The 18,406-nt window shown below is 44.4% G+C and overlaps 1 protein-coding gene and 1 long non-coding RNA gene across 5 annotated transcripts in view; one reads left to right on the top strand and one right to left on the bottom strand.

Moving 5' to 3' along the window:
• LOC115085204 overlaps positions 1-18,237 on the top strand; it is a 71,364-nt gene extending 53,127 nt beyond the window's left edge. The window contains exons 2-3 of the long non-coding RNA XR_003854756.1: positions 2,673-2,880; positions 17,863-18,237. This is a non-coding gene — a long non-coding RNA (uncharacterized LOC115085204). The remainder of the gene's footprint in view (positions 1-2,672; positions 2,881-17,862) is intronic.
• Positions 1-18,406, bottom strand: part of SEH1L (SEH1 like nucleoporin) — a 109,731-nt gene that overhangs the window by 17,987 nt on the left and 73,338 nt on the right. For 3 of the 4 annotated variants that reach the window (XM_029590943.1, XM_029590945.1, XM_029590946.1), the window contains exons 7-8: positions 17,855-18,012; positions 7,080-7,233 (exon numbers count right to left, since the gene is read on the bottom strand). In XM_029590943.1, coding sequence (XP_029446803.1) covers positions 7,080-7,233; positions 17,855-18,012 — 312 coding nt within the window. Of the gene's footprint in view, positions 1-1,857; positions 5,542-7,079; positions 7,234-17,854; positions 18,013-18,406 lie in introns of those variants that run through there. The other variant, XM_029590944.1, reaches the window with a different exon arrangement.

Consider the following 18,406-nt stretch of genomic DNA (forward strand, 5'->3'; position numbering starts at 1 on the left):
GACTGTACTCTGGGCTTCCCAGCTCCCTTGGGCGGTTCCTTGATTCTCCATCTGCGATACCTTGTGTGCAGCCCCACCCCTCGGGGCGACTTACATCATTGCTTCGGAGATTCATCTCGGGCTTCCCCGCTCCTCGCGTCATCACACCAGAGCTCCGCTCGCTACGCTGTCCTGCCCCTCGGGACAGTCTCTGCAGCATTACACCTACAGTGCCTGCCTCACACTCCTCGGGGCCTGCCCAGCGCTCCTCTGTCGGAGGCTCTTGCTCTAACACTCATATATATCCTGCCCAGCCTGAATACTGTGGGTTCCCTCCAAACTGTGTCTCTACCCTGCTCCTCGGGGCCCCACACAATTTTATCTCTTCAGCTCCTGGGATCACGTGACTGTGACGCTGGACGTTCCATCTCTCTACTACTACCCACTAATCTCCTGCTACAGCTGGCCTCGCCTCCCGATGGTGAAGACCTGTGGGGCTCCTCCCCACAGGTGGCGTCAACCTTCACCTCGGGCCAAGGGTCTACGAAACCCACAAATCCTAACAAATATATATATATATTTATTTTTTTTTTAAAGATTTTTTCAGTGTATGATGTCCCCTCAAAAATATATGTAATGAAGGAGTTATAAACAGGATTGAAATAGTAATATTTAAAGATTTTTGGGAGCTAGTTTCTCATTATTGTTTGAAACATGACTGATTGGAATCTTTATTTTTTTGTGACATTGCAAAATATTTGTATACCACGTTCTGCATGGCACTGGGTTTAGCTCTCCTAGCTTTGGCCAACATCACCTTTAGCTCAGATACATACTTAAATGTATGCCGCTGGTGTAAAAGGTGACAACCCTACCCACACTAGATCAGATATCTGTCATATTACAGCCGTATCCATACAACCCTTATTCCACTATTTGGCACATCTCAAGTCTGTACACAAATTCTCCTCAAAAATTGAGAGATGGGGTATATAAAGGTTGCTCTAGAACGATCCTTTTTGTCAGCACAAGATGGAGTCACATGATCTAGGCACGTAGCTCCACTATAGCAGCTTGTCAGCAACAAAACAAAAAGATTAATCTCAGCTCCTCTATATTTAACTTTATGAAATAGCAGAAAGGGCCCTGTGCCATGACTGCCTGCTGAAATAATTGTCCAGCATTATAAAAACAACACACATTCAGTTTTATTGTTTGTTTTTTGTTTGTGTGTAAGGTGGAAAGAGACAGATAATTCATTTAAATGTTATTAGGGCATTCATAATTATGCTATGGGATTTTAGCACTTACCAAGTTGTTGAAGACACCTGATATATACAAATATCCACCAACTAGGGGATCAATATTCAAAGCTGGCCATTAAATTTAACCGGATATAACTTATTCAGCTAAGTTACACAGTATATTCAGCAGCACGGCTAAGCCGCTGAATATACTTGTATATATTCATGCTTAGCTGTGTAAGTTATAACTGGCTAAGTTTAGATCTGCTCTATGGCTCATCTAAACTTAGCCGCATTACTTATATGGCTAAGACCAAATATTGGAAGTCAGCTACATAACTTGTATGGCTAACTCACTCCGTCCCAATCTGCCCACTATACCTCAAGTTATGCAGCTAAATTTTTAGCTGTATAAATGACTTATGCGGCTAAGTGGCGGCCACTGATCACAGGCGCATATTCAGAGGTCGCTACTTAGCTGCATAAGTTACACTTATCTGGTTAAATAGTGCTGAACGTGCTTTGAATATTAATCTTGTGTATTCAAGTCACGCCTCATTGCTCTTTTGGGCAGATCAATTAACTTTGTGAGTTATCTTGATCAACAACTGTGCATGGTGATGGTGCTTGATGCTTTTTTTTTTTCCCTAAGTTATGGGAAACAACTTATCAAAAGTGTCAAAGTATACCTGTCAATGCACCTCAAAAAAATACACTTAAAAACAAAACCAGTTTCCTAGGAAAAACAAACGTAGAGGGCAGTTTGATAAAGGAGCAAGACATGATTCTTTGTAGGCAGCTTAACCAATTCTGATGTAGACTTGCCCTGAAATACACTGGACCAGTAACTGTCCACCATTGTTCAGGGCACATTCATTGTCAAGAAATGCATCAGAAGCACCCCACGGATATAAAATCAAATAAGGATATATATTTTTTTTAATGATATCATGCCTAAGGCTGCCTTTTCCTTTATTTGTTTTAATTTTTAGGCAATAGAGGTCCTCAAGTAGTGACAACCATGTTGAAATATAAATTATAACTAAAATACCCTCTGTTTCCTATAGGATCTTATAAGTAGATTCATCAGTGAGAAAATTCTGCACCACAGTTAGAGATTCTGTGGTGGGCACATTTCCTATGCATGCAAGGCCAATTTAAAAGAAATATGTTTAAACAAATTTTAAAAATTCTTTCCATCCTTTCTAATGTACCAGATTTTGTATTTTTCCATTTCAGATTTCTATTTTTACCTTTCGTTTTCTCCCATTTTCTTTTTCCCTCCCTTTTTCTCCTCTAATCCTATCCCCTCTTCTCCCTTCTTCAATCTATCTTCTTACCACCATTTCTCCCATTGACTCCCTTCCCTCCTTCCCATTTTTTCTTCCTTCCTCTGGCTCTCACTTCTTCACCCTTCCATTCCTCTCTCCCCTCTTTTTTCCCTCCCAGTCTTCTTTCCTTCCCCTTTTCTCTTATTCCACCCAATTTGCTCTGGCTTGCTATTTTTCCCTCTTTTTTTGTTTGCCGTAAGCCAAACACTTCCAGGGATCGGAGGAGAGCAGAGCAGTTGGAGGATGATGAGACAAATAATGGCAGCAATGGCCCAGAGCAGCATGAAAGATGGAGCATCCTAGCCTACAATCAACATCTGAGGAAGGTGAGAAACAAACCCACCCACAGTAGTGCTGAGAAGGAGCAAAATGGAATGCCAAACCATAACTGATAGCATTGGTAGAAATGGTGGCAGGTGAGGAGCTGGTCTGCAAACAGCAATGTTGGGTGAAAGAAGGAACAGAAGCAGAACACGCATTCAAAAGTGCAAGAGAAGAAGGAAGGTAGGCTGTTTGTCTGTAACCAGGAGCATAGGGTGATGGGAAGCAGACCCAGAACCAACGGCATCAGCAAGGGGAATGGCAAGGTGCTAGTTCACAACCAAAAGTGTTGGGGCCAGAGCCAGCCCACGACTAGTAAATATCATGGAATGTGAGCCCTTCTGGCTGTGGCATAATTGACGCAGCCTCACAGGTAAACCTAAGCCCATGCCAACAGCAGGCAAACCTGCACAGGCTGGGACAAGATCAAGCTTCACCTTTACCAACCCTGTTCCCTGTAGGTTGAGCCCATGGCTTCGGGAGGTGAGCAGGACTTAGGCAAGGTCCCACAAGGGCAGAGAGGCAAAGTCAGGAGGCAGGCAAAGGTTAGGGCAGGCAGCAGTCAAGTGTTGACTATGGTGATTGCAGGCGGCACACAGGCACAGTCAAGTTCCAGGCCAGGGTCAGGGCAGGCGGTAGACAGACACAGTCAAGGTCCAGGCAAAGGTCAAAGCATAAAGATCAGTCCAAAGAAGGGCAGGGTAAGGAAAAGCAGGAGCAAGGCGAGAACCAGGCTGAAGCAAAGCAAGGCTGGAACAGGCAAGGCAGAGGCAAGGCATGGAACAAGGAAGGCAGGGGCGAGCAGAAACAAGGCAGGATTCAAACAGCAACACGCACTGCATAAGATGGCAAGGGATCTATTGTTGAGGCGTCCGCCAGATGCCCGTCGGTGCTTTACGTAGGCAAAGGTCACTGACATCATCAAAAGGCACTGTGATCCTATTCCTACCATGGGCCTTTTAAGAGCTGTGAGTGCACAAGAGTGCCTAAGGAGAACTCCATTGAGCCGGAATATGGTGGCGTCCTGGCCGCGTCGGCAGAATCTGGTTATGGTGGCGTTGGGGGTAAGTGAAGCTGGCTGTGGGACAGTCCCATGGTCAGCCCAATGACACTCTAAAGTAGTGACAGCTGGATAGATATGAAACTGGGTAAGCAAATAATTTTTTTTGAGGGGGCGGGGGGGAGGGAAAGAAGTTGGAAGATGTCCCTTCTGTAGCCTTCCTTTTCCCCTTTCACCCTTCCGAATCTCAGATCATGTGGAAAGAAATCAGGCAGATTCTGACAAGCTGCCCTCACCTGTATTCTAAGCTGAACTATGCTATAGAACCTTGAATCACGACTGTTGTGGAGGCACATCAAACTGCTCTGGTTTTCAAGACAGCCACAAGGAATATGACTGACACAGATTTGCCTGCAGTGGATCTCCAATGTATGTAAAAGTATCTTAAACATATTTGTTATAGGTAACCTGAAAAAGCAGATCAGTTGGATGTTTGTCCACAACAGGACTCAGAACCACAGCTGTAGAAAAGACACCACAATGCATTCCTGTTTTGGGTCTCAAGTTCTTCCTATGCAAATTGCCAGAGCAGCAGCTATCCAAGAAGCTTGCACACATGTGCCATTTTTAGTGTAGGTTACCCTACCCTGCATGCAACACAACTCAGTTATTAGGAAAAACAAGTAGGGAATGCATGCAAAGGCCTGAGTTTGGGAATGCTTTCCAACACAGATTTGTAGAAGGGGTGGATGGTGTGAAAGTGTATGTTGGGATATCTGGGAAGGAGGAAGTAGGTATGTGGGGGGGATCTTTTGGGGTGGGTAAGGAGTTGTATTCTCTTGGGGAGTATGGCTGTGTGCTTGCTGATATCAGATGTGGCTGTGAGGGATTGTGTGGTGTTATTTGTAGGAAGGGCTGTGCTCAAGAGAAATGTGTGCTTAGGGATTATAGGCATGAAGATGTCTGGGGGTATAAAGGTATAAATAGGTGTGTGTTGGGGAATGAATGTTTGTGTTTTGATAAGTGTGGATGGAGGGGCGCTATGTGATATGGATATTTTCAGGGGCATGGCTGTGTGTGGAAGTGGAGGGGGTGGCTGGGGCATGTGTATGTTTGGGGAGGGTGATTTGAGAAGCTGCATCGTTTATTTTCCCTGTTTCTGTGGGGATATAGGTGTGTATGTGCTAGGAGCAGGTATATATGTGACAGGTGTGCGATGTGTGTGTGAAGAGTGTGGGGTTGTATGTACATGTGTGCACTTTGGAAGCACCTTTTGTGCTATCCTCTGCAGGCTGCTTCAGTTACTTTCCTCATCACCGTCTCTCTCTTGAGTTGCTCTGTGGCAAAGTATTGGTAATGGCAATGGCAATTATTTATTTGAAATACCAACTTTCAAGGACATCAAATCAGTGTACAATAAAATCTCCTCAGACTGCATACATACAAGTAGAACGGGGGGAGCATTGGAATAGAGCGCTGGTCAGCATTCTAACAGTTCAAACAGCTTTGAACAGTTTCCCATGAAAAGCAAGGGGATTAATGTTTGGAGGCTCAGTTCTCTGAAAATGATGATCTGTGATTTTTGAACTCATCCAAGATATTCACATTTTCTTCCTGCATGCCAAATTTGGTGAATTTCCATCCCATTTTTGGAAAGTTATTGTACCTAAAGATGGGACAGACATCAATCCCTTTTATATAAATTCTTTCCAACATTGCATATACTGGAGGGCATAAAATGCATCACAAAAACAGGAATCAGCTAACAATTAAAAATGGTTATCCCCCTGGATGCCCAGCAAGTACAGCTGTCTAAGTAGAAAGATTTAAAAAACTGATCAGCAAGATATTACGCTGCAAAAATAAACACAAGTTAAAAAAGACACAGATAGGCTTTGCTACCCTGGCCAGCTGCCACTGGCATAAGAAGGGTAAAACACGCAGCATCAAAACTGAGCATGTGCCATCCCCACAATCAACAGTGTCAGGAAACAGGGAGTATGCCTGGATCAAACCAGCAGTATCAGGAAGGAGGAAAGCAGGAAGCCTGAACTGGTAGCATTACAGTCTATCTGGCATTGTTCCATGATTGAGGCATCAGTTAAATTCTGTGCTCACAATCACAGGAAACTGAGGGTGAGTGTTGATTTTAACACATATTACTGTTTTTATTAATTCCCCTTCTTATAAACAGAAAGGGTTTTGTGTGCACAGGGAGAAAAACAGTCAGCAGAAAAAAAAAAGGTGGTAATATTGCTCCTGTATAAGTTCCTGGTGAGGTCTCATTTGTAATACTGTGTAAAAGTACTGAGACCGCATCTTCAAAAGGATATAAACAGGATGGAGTTGGGCCAGAGCATGACTACTAAAATGGTCAGTGATCTGCACTGTAAAGCATATGGGGACAAGCTTAAAGATTTAAACATGAATACCTAAGAGGAAAAGCAGGATAGCGGTGATATGATAGAAACATTTGAATACCTCAAAGGTATTAATGCAGGAAGTGGGCATCTTTTAAAGGGAATGAGGCTCTAGAATAAGGTGTCATGGGATAAGGATGAAAAGGTGTTAACTCAAGAGTAATCTAAGAAAGTAAGAGAAGATAATGGATGCCTGGAACAGCCTCCCCGTGGAGACAGGGATAGTATCTGAATTCAAGAAAGCATGAGAAAAGCACAGAGGATCTCTGAAGGAGTGTAGGGATTATAGAGCTGAGCAATTGTGTAGATGGCAGACCAGATAGGTTGTATGGTCTTTGTCTACCATCACGTTTCTGTGTTTCTATGTTACCATGGTCAGGCACAGAATTCTCTACATGTCAGCAATCAATAGCAGCAGGCAAAATAAATACAAATATTTAAGAGTGTGAATTTATCTTATCAGACATGTTTTTGTTGGCAAATCCGTTTATTGAACAGGATGTCAAGAAGAGACTAGCACCGATCTGACGGTATATCCACAATTACAGACATCGTAGGTGTTATTGTGAAATTAGCCATCAAGCCTTCTCCATTTCATTCTTCCAGGATGCATGATTAGTATGCACTGTAAGAGTTCCTATTATATTTTCCCTGGTATGTAATACTGCAGTAACATTTCAAACCCCCCCCCCACCCTCGGACTAGAGTCAAACAACTAAGTGGAACAATATGCAGGATGATATTACCTTAGTAACTTCTAGTGGGCTTGCCCCAGTTAGCATACCTGCCAGCAGATGATCCATTTAGTGAATTCTGTAGGTTTGGATTGGTGGAGCCTAAGGAGGCATTAAAAATCCCTTGCTGAGCAGAGCCACTGTTGACTGGGCTCCCATCACCCTTCAAGATGCCTGTGCACTTCCAGTTGTCCATGTAATTAGCTGTTGATAAACATCAAAGAAATGTATACTTTTATTTAATGAGAAACAAAATATGGAATTTTCAGAAATGCATACAGAGAAACTCTGCTGAGCACAATATCATCAGCTCTCTCGCTTCAGAAAACAAAAGTGCTTCATCTGAATTGCATGAGGAGAAAAGTGACCAAATTAAAATCCCCAAAATAAAAACATTAACTAGTTGGACGTTTTGGCAAAAAATACTTTTTCAGTACTGTAAAAGCATGGAATGCTGCTGGGAATCACAACAAATTCTGATCAATACAGGCAGCGCCTTTAAAGCAACGGTTCCCTACGCTCTCACTACTAATTCCAATAAACACTAGGACATGCTCACAGCGCTGTACAGATACAAATGAGTGTCCCTACTTCTGGCAAAATTCTAACCTTCTACACACAGATCAGTCCTTAATACTCTCAGAATCCTGTCCTAAAACTGGCCCGGTTTTTGAAAACCCCTCCCCCCTTTTTTTGGGAGGGTGGCGAGAGACTAGAGTGCTTGCTGCTGAATAAGATATGCTCGGAAGAACAAGCCAAAAACCAGTAAACCCTGCAAGCAGAAATGTTCTCTCTTTCTAATACTTATCCAATGGCAAAGCTGTCATGGCGTGTTGTACATTATATAACAAAGCAGCAGCTTTCGCAGTATTAGACGGAGTTTAAAGATCCAAATCAGACTTTATCACCATGGAAAATGGCTGCTAACACCATAGTAAATGACGGCAAAAAAAAAAAAAAAAAAGGACCAAGCATATCATCCAGACTGCCCAGTTATTCCTGTTGCACACTGTAAGGATATATTCCCCAGCTGTTGAGTGTCACTGTTTATAAAATATCACTCCTTATCCAGAACACTTTTCTTCATTTATATGTTATCTTAGGCAGGAGAGTATACATGAACACCAATTTAGTTCACAACCAGTGCCTTCTACTTTGTCATTCATTCTGGCACCCCCAACACTCATTTAATCATAGTAACATAGTAAATGATAGGGATGTGCAGAAGGGACAGATTCGTCCGATTCGGTATTCGTCGGGGGCCAAATACGTTGCATTCGTTCAATGGTGGCCCCAATCCGTTGATATGCTTCATTCGTTTTCCCGATTCCCATTAAAGTCAATGGGGGAAGTATTTGCAGCCTATTTTTGGCTGCAGAATTGGGGTTTTCTTATCAATTTTGATGAAACTTCTGGGGAGCAATCATCAGAACAAGAAAAGAGCTCCAAGGTTCTTAGACTATGGCAAAGTGGCACCAAAGTGGCATGAATAGCCTAAGGTACTTTAAAGGGGCAAAGGGGTACCAGGAGTGGCAAAAGTGCTTTAATAGAAGTGCAAAGCAGCAGCGAGAGTGTCAAAAACTCACCACAGCTTCAAAAGAGAGCAATGATAACAGATGCATGAACCCTCGAAGGCAGTACAACAGGCAAAGAGGCAAGACAAGTGGCATCAACATCCTACAGCACAATGAAGGAGGAATATAGCAAGCAGAAAGATTAGCACCAACACAATGAGGAACCATGATAGTGGCAAGAACACCACAAGGAGTTGAGTGAGTCATCTGGTGTATGGCAGCAAGGCAGAGTGGCAGAGGGTAGATACAGGCTGGCTACACCCGGGGAGAGTTCCCTTTCCTTTGCGCAGGAAAGGGCTCCCTAGAATGGGTTTGCCCCTAGAGTGGGGTGTTTCCATTGGCGTCTAGTGAGCTCTCTCGCTGGTCTTTTAAAATCTGGTGGAGTTAGCAGATATACAAACGAGAATTTTCAAGACCAAGGCAGAAGAGGTTTCCATGTAAACAGCTGTTCAACATGGGTCAGAGGGTAGATACAGGCTTGCTACACCCGGGGAGAGTTCCCTTTCCTTTGAGCCAGGAAGGGCTCCCCAGAATGGGTTGGCCCCTAGAGTGGAGCATGAGCCTTCAAAGCGTGGTGACGTGGAGCAGTGTGCCATGTGAACAGCGGTTCAACATGGGTCAACAGGAGCTAAGAGATAGGCTGGCACCTACACCGGGGAGAGTTCCCTTTCCTTTGAGCAGGAAAGGGCTTCCTTGGAATGGGTTGGCCCCTAGAGTGGAGCACGAGCCTTCAAAGCATGGCGACATGGAGCATGGTCTCACTGTGAGCATGGTTTCACTGTGTTTGCCACAGTCTAAGTACCTTGGAGCTCTTTTCTCGTTCTGAACATGGGTCAACAGGTGCTAAGAGATAGGCTGCTACACCCGGAGACAGTTCCCTTTCCTTTGAGCAGGAAAGGGCTCCCTGGAATGGGTTGGCCCCTAGAGTGTATAATGGTACAAATTGTTAGGATTTAAGCATTTGCAAACAGATCATGACTTCATGAGCAAGATGGAGGAAGTTCTCTTCTCTGCCCTGAAACTAAAGAAAATTGTTTGTTTTATTTAAGGATCCATACTGTGAAGGATTAGTAGTTTGAATTGCCAGAGACTGAGGTTTCCCTTTACAATGAGGGTTCAGCCATTAGGACCAAAAGAAGCGCTGACATCATCTCCCGCCCAAATCTTCAATATCAACCTATGTTGACTTTGTACCCTACAGTACCTGTGTAAACTATGGGAACACGGAGGATGAACTAGAGTACCACTACCACCAGTTTTCAATAGTACTAGAAAAAACATTAATGTTGACACCTAGGAAAGATTTAGGGAACATGGCCCATATTATGAAGGTCATGAAAACTATTGAGCATATGAAATACGCAAGCTCCAAACATCTTAAGTCAGCTTATGTTCGTACATTCCAAATGTGGACGGACAGGCACAATGTTTGAGGTCAAGCCCTCGTAGGGACATAAGGCCTGGACGGACAGGCACAGCATTCGAGGACAGAGTTCAAGCCCACATAGAGACATGAGGCCTGGACGGACAGGCACAGCATTCGAGGACAGAGGTCAAACCCTTGGAGGGACGGAGGGCTTGGCAGTGGACGGACAGACACAGCATTAGAGGTCAGGCCCTTGTAGGGTCGTACAGCCTGGACAGTGGACGGACAGGCACAACGTTTCAGGTCAGGTATATGTGCTGCAGTGTTTATATTATCTGGAGCGTAGTAGGCAGTTGGAACTGCTGCAAGGCTTTCAATTGCTTTTATTCATCTTGCCATTCACAGGGAAAATTTGGAAACCCAAGCAAAGGCAGGTTTACTTTCAAAAACACTAGCATGTCCATCAACTCTGGTGCCAGCCTTGAGCGGTGAGGGCTCATGATATCCCCTGTCATTGAAAAGACATGTTCACTGGGCACACTGGTTGGTGGACATGATAAATATTGCTGAGCCACTTTGGCTAGGTGTGGCCAGACAGTGGACTTGTGTGCCCAATATGCCAGCAGATCTGTCTGCATGTTCTCTGTGGGCTCTGAGAGATACCGTGTCACTGACAGCTGTGCTGGTGTCTCCTTTGCTTGGGTGGGCTGAGAATCACTCATGCCAGCTGCTTTCTCTCTAGCCCATAGCACAAAAGATGAATCTTTATGAGCAACATGCCTTTGGCGTTCTGAAGTGGAGGAGGTGGTACTAGCTGTCGCTGACAGAGTGCTGCTCCTGCTTGGGCTAGCACAACTCTCTGAAGTGCCCGCTGTTTCCTCCTCTGCTTCACGCCTAATCTGTCTCTGCCTATGGCGCTCCTGTTCACGGACTTTTGCTAACAGCAGGTCCTTCAGCAATAGGAGACAATCGTACTGTAGGGCGAGTTTCCCTTTCACATGGGGATCACAGACTGTGGTGACCATGTATGTGTTCTCTTCTGTTAAAGGCCTTAATCTCTCTTCCACCTGCTGCTGCAAAACGTCCAGACAATGCAGCACCTCAACTGTCATTCCCTCTTCCTGTTTAAAGGCCTCCAAATTTTCATCCAGGAAATTAGCTATAGGGATGATGTCAGCCAAGGTGGCACTTCTGGAACTCAGCTCCTCCGTGACATCCTTGAAGGGCTGCAGGATTTTTACCAGCTGACTCGTGACTAACCAATCATGATGCCCTAGGGGATTCTGCACACCTATGTTCACTGAACCAGAAAATTCATGAAGGGGTTCTGCAGCTCCACTAACCTCTGCAGCATCATAAAGGTGGAATTCCACTGGGTGGCAATGTCTTGAATGAGACACTTGTGAGGCATGTCCAAATCAGTCTGCTTTTGTCGGAGAACCTGCCCCACCTTCACACTTCTGTGGAAGTGCGCTGCTATGTTCCTGCACTTCTGTATTAACCTATGCAGGTATTCATTCTCTTGGTCATTGGACTCCAAGCCCAGAACTGACTTCACTACCAGGTGCAGAGTGTGTGCAAAACATCGGATGTTCTTAAAGTGCCTTAACCATGTTTGCACCATTGTCTGTGACAAAGAACCCTGCCTGATGATTCCTGTCTCGCTGGTGTAGTTGCCAGCCCTCCAGCATCTGTCTGATGCATGCTAGAATATTGGCTGCGGTATGGGCCTGGTCCGTCAGGTGGGTGTGCAGTAAAGCCCACCTCTACCCTGATACTTGTTCAGTAATAGAGCTGCTGCCTGCCCCTGCCTCAGCCAGGTCCCACCAGTGTGCTGTCAGGGAGAGGTAAGAGTGTGCAGCATTCATGGTGATTCAGATATCACAAGTGAAATGCACACGCCCCTCTGCCTTAGCTAGCAGAGCTTGGATGCGACTGCAACACTGCTTGTACAGGCTGGGGATGACCTTTCTGCTAACCGTGGTTCTGGAGGGGACTTTGTAATTTGGATGTACAACCTTCAGAAAATGCTTGAAACCCACATTCTCCACTATCTGCAAGGGCTGGTCATCAAGAGCAATCATTTCCCCAATGCTCCTGGTTTCAAATTTTGAGGCTGCCTGCCTCCTACCCCGGGATAGCGTTACCGCACTCCACCCCATTTCCTCCATGGTGGGTTGTCACTTCTGCCACATGTCAGGGGGTTGCTAGCCTGCCATCTGTCTGCTAGAAGGGGCTGAGGGCGTGGGGTCACTCAGTTCCTTTTCAACCACTTTATGCTGCTTGGAATGGGTCCCCTGACTGGTACTGCCACCATCCCTAGATGGTGGCAATCGCTGCAATGAATTAGCACAATTTTTCAAAAACAAGGTCTCCTCCATCACTGCACAATTTTCACATAATAACATCAATATCTGTCTGCCCACCATCAACTCTCCAGTCTCCCTCTCATCTTTTGACTCTTCATCCTCTCTTGAAGTACAAAACATCCTTAAAAAATTAAAACCTTCATCCCATCCCTCCGAAACCATCCCCACTAAACTCCTGCTAGCTATCCCCGAGGTGATTGCCAAACCTCTCTCAAACATCCTTAACTGTTCCCTAGAGCATGGCTTTTCCATATGTTTAGAGCATGGCTTTTCCATATGTTATACTTTTCCATATGTTATACGGTTCCATGTAAAGCTCCGCTATCTGCTGCTGGCCTGCCACCTGACTGCTAGAAGGGGCTGAGGGAGTGGAGTGACTCTGCTCCTTTTCAACCACTTTACGCTGCTTGGAAGGGGTCCCCTAACTGGTACTGCCACCATCCCCAGATGGCAGTACTGTTGGGTGTTGCCTCTTCATATGATGCGTCATGCCAAAATTAGATAGATGTCCCATTTGCTTGCTTCTGCTAATAGCCCTGCCACAGTAATTACACCGAGCAAAACACGGGTCCTCCGTCACTTTAAAGTGGCTCCAGATCGCAGATGTCTTTCGTGATCCTACCTTCTGTATAGCCTTGCGGATAGAAGCTGGCACTGGAGGTGACGTAGTGGGTGCACCCTGAGAAGCAATGCCAGGGGCATCAGTCACACTCTGTGCCTGCGCTGACTGCTCTTCCTCCTCATCATCGTCAGTTTCATCTCTCCCCTGCTGCACTGAAGTGGAGGCTAAGACAGGACTAACGAATCCTCCTAAAACTTCGTCAGCTATTACACTTCTTCTGTTTCTGATGAGGATCCACACAAGATGATTCTTCATCGGAATCAGAAGCAAACAGTGCCTGCACTACATTGTCAACGCTAAGTTAAGTCTGCTGTCCCACTGCTGCTTTTGGGTGTAGCCATTTTGTCTTGCATGACTCAGCCTCCCCTTCCCTCACCTCCAAAACTACAGGGTCAGAAACAGGTGGTGGCGATGCATCATGTTTACATTTCATTTTTTTCCAGATGGAACTGCCTGCCCCTCCAAAGAGTTTAGATTGCAACAGGTCCCTTTTTAACTTTAATGGGGGACTGGCACTAGTGCCTTTTGAAGTGCCTCCTCTACCAGTACCAATCACTCGACCACATTTAGCTTTCCCTGACATTATGAATTTAATGTCACTGCCTAGTGCCTTCTAATGATTTCAATTAAAAGAATTATTTCCAAAAGAGGCCTACTGGGGATTTGGCTTCACAGACACCCACTGTCCCAATATACTTGAGTCTGCAAAACTACCCAGTGCCCACTGGCACTGATGCCCAGTGCACAGAGAGACTGAGTGAGTTCAATTAAAAAATGCAGTTAACAAAAAAGCTGGAATTGGTACAGCCAGGAAAATCGATGAAATATATTTTTCAATGGAAATTCTAGCAAACTAGCTAGAAATTGAATAAATCTCTCCCACCCAAAACACCCAAATGGTGCTTGCAACATACCCTAGGGGGTGAATTAAGCAGCAAAATGCCTCTGCTAGCAGCTTCTCTCCGTGGCATAGAGAGACAGTGTCAGATCAACTAAAAAAAGTGCTTAAAAAAAACAGGGCTAGCTGGCACTGCAGCCAAATGAAGAACAAATATCTTTTTCTATCTAAGTAGCTAGCCTAGCTAACAATTGAATACAGATCTGAGAACTCAGACTAGCTCTGAGTGCAGCCACCTTCCGCAGAGACAGGCCACCTCCCAGCCTCCCCAGATCACCCCTGCAAAAAAAGTGAGTGGCACGCCGCGTGCTTAAGTATATATAGTGCTGGGTCATCAGCAAATGCGTCACCAACCACTGAGTGAGAGCGTGATTGGCTGCATTGCAAAAATTATTTTCGCTGATACGTTGCATTCTGGTCTCCTTGCCAACCTGTCCGACCCACTCTGACAGGGCTGTGAGGACACTGATAATTGGCTATGGATATACCCAAATGGCGTTCTCCTATTTGAAATGGCCACTAAGAAATCACTGCGAGCGTGCCAAACGTATGGAACGGATGATATGTTATATTCGTGGGGAATCGCGATACGTTTCACGACCCCCACGAATACAACGAATATGGACATATACGTTGCGGATTGCCAATACGTTGCAAACGAATGCACACCCCTAGTAAATGACAGCAGATAAAGACGAAAATGGTCCATCCAGTCTGCCCGTCAAAGGTGTTTATGGTTCTAACCATCACTCTGTGCAAGTTATCCACATGCCTTCATATTATGCTGAGAACCCATGAGTCTGAAGTTACTCTGAGCCCAAGGTTTACATAAAATCTTAGCCTGTTTCTGACTGGAAGGTCTTCTAGCACAGGTACCAGGATCATAAGAACATAAATGTCATCAAGCCAGTATCATGTCTCTGACAGTGGCCAATCCAGGTCACAAATACTCAGCAGAATCCCAAAGAATAGATGCAATTCATTCTGCTTATAACCGGGATAAGCAGTGGCTTCCTTCGGTCTACAAGGCTAATAGCCATTTATGGACTTTTACTAGAGGAACCTGTCCAAATCCTTTTTAAATCTAACTACACCAACTGCTTTCACCCCATCCTTTGGCTATAAATTCTAATTTAAATTTATGCTGAGTGAAAATAAGCGCCTCCCTGATTTATTCTAAACGTGTTACCATAAGCTTCATGGAGTGTGCCTTAGTCCTAGTACTACTTGAAAGGGTTAAGAACTATTTCTTATTTACCCATTCCCACACCACTCATGATTTTATATACCTCTAGCAGATCTCCTCTCAGCCGTCTGAAGAGCCCTAACCTATTCAGTCTTTCCTCATAAGGCAGCCATTCCATCCCCTTTATCAATTTGGTCACCCTTTCATGCACCTTTTCAGAAAAGGGTGAACAAAATGATGAAGGGGATGGAACGGGCTATGCTCTCTAGTTCCTGGTTTTGAGTGGGATGTTGGCTGTGGCTTAGGGGCCCTCTGCTGCCTCAGGGTCCTGTTATTCATGGGATTGAAGGGGTGGAAGATAGCGCTTTCTCAATTGAAAAAAAGGTGTCATCTCGCTCCCCCCTTCTCCAATTAAGATACTACCTGGCAGAGAAGGGTGGGTCTAGAATAGCTGTGGAGAGTTGCTAAAGTGTCGTGCAATTTCTCTTATTTGTGCTACCACTTCCTTGACCCTACAATGAGATTCTCTCCAGTGCACTGTGTATCAGCAAATCTTTCCTAGACAGACCTCAGGTTAGAGGTCTGAAATCGGCAGCCAGGCAAGTCTGCGGGCCCCAATCCCCATAGCAGGAAAACTCTTAGTCAAACCCCGGTCGGAATGCTTGGAGACAAGACCTCAGACAGGGAAGCACTTGTCTGTCAGAACCTGGAATCCTAGGAACCCCTGAGCTTCAGGGAAACTTCCCACGAGAGCTGAGGATCATCTTTGATGCAGTGCCAGATTTAAGAATTTTTTGCCCATAGGCAGGGTTAGAGAGTAGGAGGTGGGAATCCCTAGATCTGGAAAGTGGGGGAAGTCGCTCCCCATCCCCAATCACATCCCAAAGTGCATACCTTTGAAGTGGATTGCTAAATCAAGCTCCTCTTGCTTGTCCTTGGAGAAAAATATGTTCTACACTATAGTAATAGCATCTTTCCAGATAAGTTAATGTTATGTTCACAAAACATGAGGAGGGATCTAGTGAAGCTCAAGAAATGGTCTAGAGACTGGAAGCTAAGATTTAATGCTAAAAAAATGGCAAAGTAATACATTTATGCTGCAAAAACCCAAGGGATAGGTACAGTATTGGAGGCAAAATTCTTTTAAGCACAAAAGAGGAAAGGGATCTGGGGGTGATTGTATCTGATGATCTTAAGGTGGCCAAACAGGTGGATAAGGCGAAAGCAAAAGCCAGAAAGATGCTTAGCTGTATAGTGAGAGTATTTGTCAGCAGAAAAAGCAAGATCATATTGCCCTGTATAGGGCCCTAGTGAGATCTCATTTAGAATATTGTGTACAATTCTGGAGACAGCACCTTCAAAAGGATATAATCCAGTTGGCATCAGGCCAGAAGGTGGCTACTAAAATGATCAGTGGTCTTAGTTATAAAGCATATGGGAACAGACAAAGATCTACGGGAAAGGTGAGATGGGGAGATATGATAGAAATATTCAAATATCTCAAAGGTTTCCATGCACATGCCTCTTTCAATGGAAAGGAGGCTCTAGAACAGTGATGGTGAAATCCAGTCCTCAAGTGCCATGCACTGCCTCCATTATATGCAAAACTATCTCATGCATATTCATTGTGGATAACCTGAAAACCTGACCTGCTTGTGGCACTCGAGGACTGGAGCTTGCCATCACTGCTCTAGAACAGTGGTCCCCCAACCCTGTCCTGGGGACCGACCAGCCAGTCGGGTTTTCAGGATATCCACAATGAATATGCATGAGAGAAAATTTGCATGCACTGCCTCCATAACATGCAAATTTTCTCTCATGCATATTCATTGTGGATATCCTGAAAACCCGACTGGCTGGTGGGCCCCCAGGACAGGGTTGGGGACCACTGCTCTAGAACAATGGGTCATGGGATAAACTCAGGAGTACTCTTAGGAAATATTTTTTTACAGAGCGGGTAGTGAATACATGAAACAGACTCCCAGTGAAGGCAAAAATGGTATCTGAATTCAAGAACACATAGGATAAATGCAGGGGATCTCTGAAGGAGTGATGGGAATTGTAAGGGCTAAATACATTAGATGGATGGGCAGACTAGATGAGTCATACAGCGGTCCATATTCAAAAGCAGTTAGCCAGCTAACTCAGAAGTTAGCTTGTTAAATTAATATTTGAGCACTTATCAGGCTAAATTCTAACCGGCTAATAAGATAAGTGGCTAGAATTTAGCCGGCTTAAGTTAGGGGCATTCCAGGGGCGTAACTGGGAGAAGATGAGTTAGCTGGCTGTTTGGGCCAAAGAGTTGTGCTAAAATTAGGAGGTTATAGTTAGCCGGCTATATTCAATAATGCAATTTCACTATTGAATTTCCCGCCAAAGATAGCTGGATAAGCTTATCCTGCTAACTCTGCTAGCCAGACTGTGTCTGAATATGGACCTCATGGTCTTTTTTTGCCATCATACTTCTATGTTAAAAACGAAATGTAAAAAACATTTTTGTGACTTCAACAACAAATATATGGACACACAGACAAAAATACCCATCTCAGTCTGTCTCTGTGTTGCTCTCTCTTTTCAGTACAACCCTATCATTTTTAAAGCACAGAACTGACAAGCCTTACAAAGAGGAGGAACAGGAATATGTCAGCCTGGTCGCCGTTTTCTCAAATCCTGGTTAAATGCAAGTTAATTCCACTTAGAAAACAGAAAAAAAAAACCCCACCTGTGCTGGCAGTGCTTCACCCTTATAATAAGGAAAAGGCATGACACTTAACAGAAAAGTGACTTGTTTGTTCTCATCCCACTTTTACCTTTCCAGAGCCTGACACAGCCATCATCTCCAGACGATGCCAGCACAGTGCCGGTGATATTCCAGCTGACGCGCCACACCTGGGAGTTATGATTATCAAACTGAGCCACCGCTTGTATCTCAAATTTTGTTGGTCCTCCAGAGGAAGACAGCTCTTTCCTATGCAAAAGGAAATACATTTATAATTAACAGAAAGCAGCAAAACAGTTTGGAAATCAAACAGAGAATTTTCATAGAAGCTGGTAGTTTTATTTTAATTATAAATACTGCCCCTATATTTGGGATACATTATATGATAAAAATTATTATGGTGGTTACAAAAAAAAAAAAAAATGCATTACTGGCTTTTGGCTAAAGATTAGATACTCCTGAGGTGACAGCATAGAACATCATGGATCCAGTAAATAGTACACAAAGAATCCTGTATTCCTTAATACAACTGTATGCATAGGAAACTAGTCGGGCACTTTTAATACAAACAAATGTGGTCTTTTTGTTAAAAAAATAAAGAACTGGATGAAACGGGATCTCTGTGATCTAATTAATGCTATTA

Source organism: Rhinatrema bivittatum, chromosome 2, assembly GCF_901001135.1.
Source record: "Rhinatrema bivittatum chromosome 2, aRhiBiv1.1, whole genome shotgun sequence".
NCBI lineage: Eukaryota > Metazoa > Chordata > Amphibia > Gymnophiona > Rhinatrematidae > Rhinatrema > Rhinatrema bivittatum.